Source organism: Bos taurus, chromosome 16 (assembly GCF_002263795.3).
Source record: "Bos taurus isolate L1 Dominette 01449 registration number 42190680 breed Hereford chromosome 16, ARS-UCD2.0, whole genome shotgun sequence".
NCBI lineage: Eukaryota > Metazoa > Chordata > Mammalia > Artiodactyla > Bovidae > Bos > Bos taurus.
This window is the reverse complement of record NC_037343.1, coordinates 5,015,692-5,027,900: the sequence shown is the minus strand read 5'-3', so window position 1 is coordinate 5,027,900 and position 12,209 is coordinate 5,015,692. Positions and strand designations below refer to the sequence as shown.

The 12,209-nt window shown below is 35.3% G+C and overlaps 1 protein-coding gene across 1 annotated transcript in view; it reads right to left on the bottom strand.

Moving 5' to 3' along the window:
* LOC506707 (zona pellucida sperm-binding protein 3 receptor) overlaps nt 1-12,209 on the bottom strand; it is a 62,479-nt gene that overhangs the window by 39,545 nt on the left and 10,725 nt on the right. Inside the window, exons 2-4 of the mRNA XM_002693872.7 lie at nt 8,249-8,415; nt 6,958-7,137; nt 5,789-5,888 (exon numbers count right to left, since the gene is read on the bottom strand). Of these exons, the coding sequence (XP_002693918.1) occupies nt 5,789-5,888; nt 6,958-7,137; nt 8,249-8,390 (422 nt within the window). The 5' untranslated portion in view covers nt 8,391-8,415. The remainder of the gene's footprint in view (nt 1-5,788; nt 5,889-6,957; nt 7,138-8,248; nt 8,416-12,209) is intronic.

Here is a 12,209-nt window from a genome sequence, read left to right as displayed (position 1 = left end):
AAGACACCCGCTCCTTGGAAGGAAAGTTATGACCAACCTAGATAGCATATTCAAAAGCAGAGACATTACTTTGCCAACAAAGGTCCATCTAGTCAAGGCTAAGGGTTTTTCCTGTGGTCATGTATAGATGTGAGAGTTGGACTGTGAAGAAGGATGAGTGGCAAAGAATTGATGCTTTTGAACTGTGGTGTTGGAGAAGACTCTAGAGAGTCCTTGGACTGCAAGGAGATCCAACCAGTCCATTCTAAAGGAGATCAGCCCTGGGATTTCTTTGGAAGGAATGATGCTAAAGCTGAAACTCCAGTACTTTGGCCACCTCATGCGAAGAGTTGACTCATTGGAAAAGACTCTGATGTGGGGAGGGATTGGAGGCAGGAGGAGAAGGGGATGACAGAGGATGAGATGGCTGGATGGCATCACTGACTCGATGGACGTGAGTCTGAGTGAACTTCGGGAGTTGGTGTTGGACAGGGAGGCCTGGCGTGCTACGATTTGTGGGGTCGCAGAGAGTCGGACATGACTGAGTGACTGAACTGAATTGAACTGAATGAAATCTGAATAAAGGCCAGACTTCAGCTAATGATTATGTCTCAATACTGCTTCAAGAGTTGTAACAAGGGTGTCACACTGATGTTAAATGTTAACACTAGAGGAAACTTGGTATAGGGCATATGGGAGGTAGCTGCACTATCCTCATAATTTCTCTGTAAATCTAAAACAGATCAAAAAATATATATGGTTTAAAAATGCTGAAAAAAATTAGAAAGGAAAAATAATAGTATCATTATTTTCAGATGACATTTCCTTCTCCAGAGGATCTTCCCAACCCAGGGATTGAATCCCAGTCTCCAAGACGCTTTACCATCTGAGCCACCAGGGAAGCCAACCAGAGAATTAATCATGGACTTTAATAAATGGTGGCAAGACAATATGAAATCCACCTAAGGAAAGATAAAATTGGCTAGTGCCTCTGAACTCTGAATTAAAACATTAAACCATAAAAGTAGTTGAATAATTGTGGATAATTACAATCTTCAAGCAAGGAAGGCCTTTTGACTATAACTCAAATCCAAAAGCCTTTAAAAAAAAAAAAAAAAGATTGATAAGTTCAACATATATGGCACATACATTTTGCTTGGCAAGAAAGAGGAAGGAAAGTGAAAGGAAAGGATGACAAGTCAAAGGAAAGATGACACAGTGAGAAAAAAATACTGTAATTCATTGACATTTAAAAAGAAAAAATATAGATATCTTTTTGTTGTAGTTCAGTAGCCAAGTTGTGTCCAACTCTTCACAACTCCATGGACTGTAGTACGCCAGGTTTCCCTGTCCCTCCCCATCTCCGAGAGTTTGCCCAAGTTCATATCCATTGAATCGGTGATGCCATGCAACCATTTCATCCGCTGTCGCCCTCTTTTCCTTATGCCATCAATCTTTCCCAACATCAGGGTCTTTTCCAATGTGTCATTTGTTCTCATCACATGGTCAAAGTGCTGGAGCTTCAGCTTCAGCATCAGCTGAACATCTTTCAGATATATGAAATATGCTCAACATCACTTGTAAATAGAAAAGTGCACATTAAGACTACAGTGAAACCATTCAACAGCAGCAGAATACACATTTTCCCAAGCACCCAGAGAAATTCATCAGGAAAAATTATATCCTGGACCATGAAATAAATCTCAGCAGACATATAAAAATTTAAATCATGCAATGTATATTTTCTGACTGTAATGGAATTAAACTAGAGACAAATAACAGAAAGACAAGAGAAAAATCTCAAAACAATTGAAAATTAAATAGCACAGTTCTAAATAATCCGTGGTCAAAGGGAAATCTCAAAGGAAATTAAATACACAGAATAAAAATGAAACTATAACATAAGAGAATGTGTAGAACACAGATAAATCAGTGCTGAAATGGAGTTTCACAGCAATAAATGCTTACATTGGAAAATAGAAAAGTTCTCAAATCAGGAATCGAAATTCCTACTTCAAGAAACATGAAAAAAGAAGAAGCCATAAACCCAAAGCAAGGAGGGAAAAGGAAACAAAAGCAGAAATCAGTAAGTTTAAAACAGGAAAACAATAAGAAAATAATTAAACAAAAAGCTGACTCTTAAAAAAAATGATAAAATTGGTAAATCTCTTATAAGATTGATAAAGGTAGAAGACAGAAGTCAGCAATATCATGAAATGAAACAGAGAATTTCACTACAGATCCTGAAGCCATTGAAGGAAGAATAAAGGAATGAACAATTTTATTCTCATAAATTCAACATCTTAAAAGAAAAAGAATAATTCTTTGAAAAGAAAAAAAGACAACAAAGTCAAAATAAACAATTTGAGTAATCCTAGAACTATTAAAGAAATTGACTTCATAATTAAGAGTACAGAAAAAGAAATATATAAGCCCAGATAGTTTTATAGGAGAATTCTGTCAGATATTTTAAAAAAAATTATTTTCCACAATATCTCCTGGAAAACTGAGGAGAAAAGAACACTTCTTAACTCACTTTATAATGCTTATAATTACTCATATATCAAATTCAGACATAGTACAAAAAAAAGAATATAGACCAATTTATTTCTCTTAAAAGTATCCACAAAAATCCTCAACAAAATATTAGAAAATCAACCCAAGAATTTGTAAAAACAATGATGCATCATGTCCAAATGAAACTTATTTGAGGTAAACAGTTTTAAAACTTGAAAACTAGTCAATGTAGCCCATCATACCAACAGAATAAAAAAAAGAAAGAAAGAAAAATTATGTGATCATATGCACAGTGATGAATAACAAACATTTTTTAAAAATCCATAACCTTTCATGATAAAATCTCTCAGTAAACTAAGAATAGAGGAGCACTTCTCAATAAAGAGCATCTATTAAAAAAGAAAAAAAAAAGAGCCTGTACTAACATACTTAATGGTGGAAGATTGAAGCTTTTCTCCAAGATTGGGAATAAGGCAAGGGTGTCCACAGTCACCGTGGTTGTTCAACATAGAATTAGAAGTTCTAGCTAGCACAATAAGGAAAGAAAAATAAATAAAAGACATACACATTGTGAAGGCAGAAAAAAAAAGTTTCTATTTATAGATGACATTAATGTTTAAGTAGAAAATCACAAGCAACCTACAAAAACAAAACAAAAATCTTTCAGAACTAGTTTAGTGGGTTCAGTAAGACAGCAGGACAAAGATCAACACACAGGATCAATCATATTACTATATACCAAGAACAGATATGAGAAAATCAAACTTTAAGAGACAATGCCATTTACCATTGCTGCAAAGAAAATGATACAAATATAGATATAAATATAATAAAATGTGTATATAAAACATGCACTAAAATTTTGAAAAAGAAATTTTAAAAGACTGAAATAAATGGAAAAGAGCATTGTGTTCATGAATTGGGAGACTAGACATTTTAAAGATGTCCAATTCTATACAGAATGCAAGACTTACCAAAATTCTAGCAAAGTTTGGTGTGGACATAGAGAAGTTTATTCTAAAAGCTATATGGAAATACACAGAACCTAGAATACCTAAAACAATTTTGAGAAACAAAAAGGGGGTGAAAGGAATTTCTCTACCCAACGTTGACTTCCTATGTAGCTATAGTAATTAAGACAGTGTGGTGTTGGCAGAAAGATAGACCCAGTGGAACAAAATGAAAACCCAGAAATAGATCCACACAAGCACACAGTGTCAAAGACTAAATGATAAATTCTTAGACTTAACACCAATAAAATGATGCCTAAAAGAAAATTGAAAAGTTGCACCTCACCAAAATTAAAAACCTTAACTCTGTGAAAGGATAAAAAATCAAACTACAAACTAGAGGAAAACATTAGCAAATCATATATCCAACAAAGGACGAGTATACAGAATATATTTTTTTAAAAATCTGAAAACTCAATGGTAAAAAGCTAAATAATCCAGTTAGAAAATGGGCAAAAGATATGAACAGATATAGAAAGGGACAACAGAGGATCAGATGGTTGCATGGCATCACTGACTCAATGGACATAAGTTTAAGCAAACTCCCACAGATGGTGAAGGACAGGGAAGCCTGGTGTGCTGCAGTCCATGGGGTCGCAGAGTCAGACACAACTGAATGACTGAGCAACAATCACGGAGGAGGATACAAATGGCAAATAAGCACATAAAAAGAAGTTCAACATCAATGTCTATGACAGAAATACAAACTAAAACCACAGTGAGATATCACCACACCTATCGAAGTGTCTAAAATAATTGGCAACATCAAATGCTGATGTGGATGGTACAGATTAGTCTGACATTGCTGATGGGAACATAAAATGGTTCGACATCTCTGGAAAACAGGCAATTTCCTTTAAAAATTAAATCTATGACTATTATATGACCCACCTATGTATCTACCCCAGAAAAAAATGAAGACGTAAGTTCACATTTACACACACACAAAACCTATATGCAAATGTTTTCAACAGGTGAATGGCTAAACAAATTTCATACCATGAAATATAGTCTCAGCAATAAAGTCCCACACACACGGAGAGAGAAATGAAACCTGAATAAGGTTAATGAATTATATCAGTGTCAATTTCTTGATTGTGATACTGTACTACAGTCATGGAAGACAGTACCACTGGGACAAACTGAAACAATAATGTATAGAATCTCTCTCTGCTGTTTCTTGTGACTGCATATCAACCTACACATCTCAAATTAATAAGTTTTTTAAAACTACAAGGAAGTTTTATTTTCTAATCTGAATGGGCAATCCTCAATTGAAGAGATGGTGGGAAAATAGATGTTTGTTTGCATTACAAAATTGTACAAAGTCTGTGAAGAGAAATTTAGCAATATTTATCAATATTTTAAAGTATCATTTCTGTGATCCTGTAATCCTACTTCTGGGAATTTTTCCTACAGACATAACTGCATGCATGCAAAATATCATGTACAGAAAATTATGCATCAGGGCATTGTAGGTAATAACACAAGAATAGAAACTCACAAATTCTATCAATAGGAACCATTAAATAAACTATGATAAGCTATGATTCATCCACTGAAAAACTATACAGCTGTAAACATATATGCACAGAATGAGGAAACAGCACATGAATATCAGAGATCTCCAGTACATATGTATCTTAGTCCAAGGTGCTATAATGGAATATCATAGATTGATGGTTTAAACAACAGAAATTTATTTCTCACAGTTCTGGAAGTTGGAGATCAGGACACCAGCATGATCATGTTGCAGCAAGAACCCTCTTCCTGGATTGTAAGTGGCAGTCATCTTGCTGTGTCCTCACATGGTGCAAACAGAAAGGAAACTAGCTCTGCGTTTCATCTTATATTGGGCCTAATCCCATCATGCGGGCTCCACTCTTATGACTTCATTAACTTCCAAAGGCCTTATCTCCAAATACTATCACACTGAAAATCAGGGTTCAACATACAAATTTGGGAAGGATACAAACATTCAATCCATGGCAATATTGTTAAGTGAACAAAATAAAAGCAAGGTTTAAACTAACATGGGTAGTCAGCTGTCTTCTGTGTAATAAAGTACTCATTTGTATTTACACATGTAAAAACTAAGAAAATAAATCAGAAACTAAAGTCACTGCCTGTCAGTGGGCAGAGAGGAATGAGATGGACGGGAAGTAAGAATTCTGGATGATACTTTTCCATATCATTTTATTTTTGAAATATGTGAATGCATTATCTACATATAAAAAATTAATTGCAAGGAAAAGTATTGCTTTGGATTGCCTTATACTTACCCCTCTGAGCAGCTAAATTCTACAGTTGAACCAAAAAGAAAATCTGTCTTAACTTCTATTTTCCCATTTGGTAAGTCTCCTAGGTTTCTGCATTGCTTCTCTAGAAGGAAAATGAAATTAATGACTGATTACAATTACTGAATAGCAGTAATGGGGGCGGGGGGGGAGTCTGATTGATTGGCTTTAACTGCTACTTCCACATAAACACAGAAAATTTTTTCAAAACTTATTTCTTTGTTAAATTTTTTTTATATAAATGTATTTATTTTAATTGGAGGTTAATTACTTTACAATATTGTATTGGTTTTGCCATATATCACCCTGACTTACTGAACTTTATATTTTGAGGAAAAATAAAAGTAAACATTTATCCCATTTTTCGAATATTTTAAAAAATTTTAAAAGAAGAAAAAATATGCTTATATTTGATGGCTTAGTTAGATCATTGTGATAATAAAGGATGGACAAGTTATCCATGTAAAGTATGTTCTAAAAATATCTGTCCTTGGTCACAAGGAAACAAAAGAAAGGAAAATATTCTTTATTTTTACTGTTAGCAAAATATCTGTGTATATTTCCAACAGACTGGCTCCAAATACTGGCTTCAATTACTATAGGTAATGTTAATTTTAAAGACTACTTTCATCAAAGTAGTCTTTGAATTAAAGAATTTATTAAGTTCTTAAGAGAACTCCACCCCCTCCCCCCCCAAAAAAAAAAGTACAGTGGATATACAGCTTGGACTATAAAAAAAGCTGAGAGCCAAAGAATTGATGCTTTTGAACTGTGGTGTTGGAGAAGACTCTTGAGAGTCCCTTGGACTGCAAGGAGATCCAACCAGTCAATCCTAAAGGAAATCAGTCCTGAATATTCATTGGAAAGACTGATGCTAAAGCTGAAAATCCAATACTCTGGCCACCTGATGGAAGAACTGACTCACTGGAAAAGACCCTGATGCTGGGAAAGGTTGAAGGCAGGAGGAGAAGGGGATGACAGAGAACTAGATGATTAGATGGCATCACCGACTCGATGGACGTGAGTTTGAGCACGCTCTGAGCATTGATGTTGGAAAGGGAAGCCTGGGGTTCTGCAGTCCATGGGGTCGCAAAGAGTCAGACATGACTGAGCAACTGAACTGACAGGTGAGAAAAATAAACTTTGATACCTACTAGCACAAAAAACACGATAGTCCCATGAGCCTCTATCATTACAAGTAACTGAACTTGGTTTGATTCTGCTATAACCAGGAAGGCAGGTGTACTTCAGTGTAGTTCCAGTTTTGAAGTCTTTGTTATTCAACTTGTTGTCTGGAGAAGCAAACTGTAAATCAGGTGGAGGACCACAATCTCCTGGATACCAAAATGACAAGGAGAATCAAGTTATAGATTAGGACATAGCACCTCAATTATTCAGTAATAGGACTTTTAGAGCAGAGATCATGCTCCTCTTTATCATGACTCCTATTACTCTGCTGTTCAATGAAAACATAGTAAACAATCCATAAAGCATGTTTGTTGTTTGATAACAATGACAATAATGGGAAAAGGCAGAAAAAATTCATCCTTCCTCTCCCGTATATGTGATAATTTGTCAGAAAATGGAAAAACAGACCTGAATTTCATCATTATATTAGATTCCCCAATCTACATATTCAGAACACTGGCATTTATACCTTGCCATGTAATCCTATCTTCTTGTCTGAGAAATAATATATATTTTAGCAATAATAGCATTATATAAGATTAGTTGGCTCAGGAGTCAGAAATGAGGAGACATTTCCTTATGTCCTTTAGGACCCTTGGGATTTTTTTTTTCTTTTTTTCCCTCTACTAGTTCTTTTTTAAACTTGTTTTTTAATTGGAGGAAAATTGTTCACAGTGTTGTGTTGGTTTCTGCCATACAACAATGTGATCAGCCATAGTTATGTATGTATCCCTTCCCCTCATTCCACCCTTCCAGGTCATCACAGAATGCCAGGTTTGGCTCCCTGGGTTATGTAGCAACTTCTCACCAGCTATCTATTTTACACATGGTTTTAAATAGACTATATATCTGAAAATAAAATGTTTTTCAAAAAGCATCACAAGGTAGAGATTAATTAAATACTTAAAAAGTAAAGCCTTAATTCTACCTCCCTTGGAATAATTAAATAAAGGGATGGGAGCCCCAGCATAATTACACCAATTCACTACTTTCTAAAGAACCACACAGGCAATGAAGGTTAGATCTTTTGAAGAGTCCCTGGAGAGAAAGCTCTAAAAAGGAGTATTAAAAGTGACCATAATAAACCTTTAGCGCTGGGGGAAGGCAGGGGGTTATAATAAATTTCCCTAAATTTCAAGTGGCCAAATACTCTCCACAGTGTTAAGGATGGGTATCTTTTAGACAACTGTTAAAATAGGATGTGCTGATGAACTCAGTTGTATGGTGACAATCTGACCTCATTTTCCCATTACTCACCAAGAACAGAAGCCAACAGACCAGCGACCAAGGTCATTTGTAACAGAGTTGGATCAGAGACTTTCCACAGCCCAGAGAAGGCCCTGGCTGCTATTTTCCTTTTTGTATCAAGGACCCCATGTGGAACTCTTGGAGGATGCATGATCTGATGTTTCCTCAATATCTCTCTGTTGGAAGAACTCATGTTAATAAATAGTTATTGAATTTCCCCATGTAAAGTGCTACAAAAAATCTCATGGGAACCATCCCTTCAAGGAGATTACAACTGAGTGTAGAAGATAAAACATTAAGCACAAATATTTGCAATAAAAGATAGCATATATCTGTTTCAGGAGCATGCTCAGGAGAACAGTTAATTCCAGGTAAAGAAATGGGAGTGGGCTTTATGGACATGGATACATCTGAGGTGGCAGACACTGTTATGAAATTGGAGCATTGGATGCAAGACATTTTATGTTAAAAATGAAGATATACAAACCCACACACAGCGAGGAAACGCCACAATGAAGAGAACTCCACAAACTGCCAGAATACAGAAAGGACACCCCAAAATCAGCAATTTAAACAAGATGAAGAGACAGAGGAATAGCCAGCAGATAAAGGAACAGGATAAATGCCCACCAAACCAAACAAAAGAGGAAGAGATAGGGAATCTACCTGATAAAGAATTCCGAATAGTGATAGTGAAATTGATCCAAAATCTTGAAATTAAAATGGAATCACAGATAAATAGCTTGGAGACAAGGATTGAGAAGATGCAAGAAAGGTTTAACAAGGACCTAGAAGAAATAAAAAAGAGTCAATATATAATGAATAATGCAATAAATGAAATTAAAAACACTCTGGAGGCAACAAATAGTAGAATAACAGAGGCAGAAGATAGGATTAGTGAATTAGAAGATAGAATGGTAGAAATAAATGAATCAGAGAGGATAAAAGAAAAACGAATTAAAAGAAATGAGGACAATCTCAGAGACCTCCAGGACAATATTAAACGCTACAACATTCGAATCATAGGGGTCCCAGAAGAAGAAGACAAAAAGAAAGACCATGAGAAAATACTTGAGGAGATAATCATTGAAAACTTCCCTAAAATGAGGAAGGAAATAATCACCCAAGTCCAAGAAACCCAGAGAGTTCCAAACAGAATAAACCCAGGGTGAAACACCCCAAGACACACATTAATCAAGTTAACAAAGATCAAACACAAAGAACAAACATTAAAAGCAGCAAGGGAAAAACAACAAATAACACACAAGGGAATTCCCATAAGGCTAACAGCTGATCTCTCAATAGAAACTCTTCAAGCCAGGAGGGAATGGCAAGACATACTTAAAATGATGAAAGAATATAACCTACAGCCCAGATTACTGTACCCAGCAAGGATCTCATTCAAATATGAAGGAGAAATCAAAAGCTTTTCAGACAAGTAAAAGCCGAGAGAATTCTGCACCACCAACCCAGCTCTCCAACAAATACTAAAGGACATTCTCTGGACAGGAAACACAAAAACGATGTATAAATTCGAACCCAAAACAATAAAGTAAATGGCAACGGGATCATACTTATCAGTAATTACCTTAAATGTAAACGGGTTGAATGCCCCAACCAAAAGACAAAGACTGGTTGAATGGATACAAAAACAAGATCCCTACATATGTTGTCTACAAGAGACCCACGTCAAAACAGGGGACACATACAAACTGAAAGTGAAGGGCTGGAAAAAGATTTTCCGTGCAAATAGGGACCAAAAGAAAGCAGGAGTAGCAATACTCATATCAGATAAAATAGACTTTAAAACAAAGGCTGTGAAAAGAGACAAAGATGGTCACTACATAATGATCAAAGGATCAATCCAAGAAGAAGATATAACAATTATAAATATATATGCACCCAACACGGGAGCGCCGCAATATGTTAAGACAAATGCTAACAAGTATGAAAGGAGAAATTAACAATAACACAATAACAGTGGCAGACTTTAATACCCCACTCACATCTATGGATAGATCAACTAAACAGAAAATTAACAAGGAAACACAAACTTTAAACCATACAATAGACCAGTTAGACCTAATTGATATCTATAGGACATTTCATCCCAAAACAATGAATTTCACCTTTTTCTCAAGTGCACATGGAACCTTCTCTGGGATAGATCACATCCTGGGCCATAAAGCTAGCCTTGGTAAATTCAAAAACTAGAAATCATTCCAAGTATCTTTTCTGACCACAATGCAGTAAGATTAGATCTCAATTACAGGAGAAAAACTATTTAAAATTCCAACATATGGAGGCTGAACAACACGCTGCTGAATAACCAACAAATCACAGAAGAAATCAAGAAAGAAATCAAAATTTGCATAGAAATGAATGAAAATGAAAACACAACAACCCAAAACCTGTGGGACACTGTAAAAGCAGTCCTAAGGGGAAAGTTCATAGCAATACAGGCACACCTCAAGAAACAAGAAAAAAGTCAAATAAATAACCTAACTCTACACCTAAAACAACTAGAAAAGGAAGAAATGAAGAACCCCAGGGTTAGTAGAAGTAAAGAAATCTTAAAAATTAGGGCATAAATAAATGCAAAAGAAACAAAAGAGACCACAGCAAAAATCAACAAAGCCAAAAGCTGGTTCTTTGAAAGGATAAATGAAATTGACAAACCATTAGCCAGACTCATCAAGAAACAAAGGGAGAAAAATCAAATCAATAAAATTAGAAATGAAAATGGAGAGATCACAACAGACAACACAGAAATACAAAGGATCATAAGAGACTACTATCAACAATTATATGCCAATAAAATGGACAATGTGGAAGAAATGGACAAATTCTTAGAAAAGTACAACTTTCCAAAACTGGACCAGGAAGAAATAGAAAATCTTAATAGACCCATCACAAGCACGGAAATTGAAACTGTAATCAAAAATCTTCCAGCAAACAAAAGCCCAGGTCCAGATGGCTTCACAGCTGAATTCTACCAAAAATTTAGAGAAGAGCTAACACCTATCATGCTCAAACTCTTCCAGAAAACTGCAGAGGAAGGTAAACTTCCAAACTCATTCTAGGAGGCCACCATCACCCTAATACCAAAACCTGACAAAGATCCCACAAAAAAAGAAAACTACAGGCCCATATCACTGATGAACATAGATGCAAAAATCCTTAACAAAATTCTAGCAATCAGAATCCAACAACACATTAAAAAGATCATACACCATGACCAAGTGGGCTTTATCCCAGGGATGCAAGGATTCTTCAATATCCACAAATCAATCAATGTGATACACCACATTAACAAATTGAAAAATAAAAACCATACAATTATCTCAATAGATGCAGAGAAAGCCTTTGACAAAATTCAACATCCATTTATGATAAAAACTCTCCAGAAAGCAGGAATAGAAGGAACATACCTCAACATAATAAAAGCTATATATGACAAACCCACAGCAAACATTATCCTCAATGGTGAAAAATTGAAAGCATTTCCTCTAAAGTCAGGAATAAGACAAGGGTGCCCACTCTCACCATTACTATTCAACACAGTTTTGGAAGTTCTGGCCACAGCAATCAGAGCAGAAAAAGAAAAGGAATCCAAATTGGAAAAGAAGTAAAACTCTCACTATTTGCAGATGACATGATCCTCTACATAGAAAACCCTAAAGACTCCACCAGAAAATTACTAGAGCTAATCAGTGATTATAGTAAGGTTGCAGGATATAAAATCAACACACAGAAATCCCTTGCATGCCTATACACTAATAATGAGAAAACAAAGAAATTAAGGAAACAATTCCGTTCACCATTACAATGAAAAGAATAAAATACTTAGGAATATATCTACCTAAAGAAACTAAAGACCTATATATAGAAAACTATAAAACAGTGGTGAAAGAAATCAAAGAGGACACTAATAGATGGAGAAAAATACCATGTTCATGGATTGGAAGAA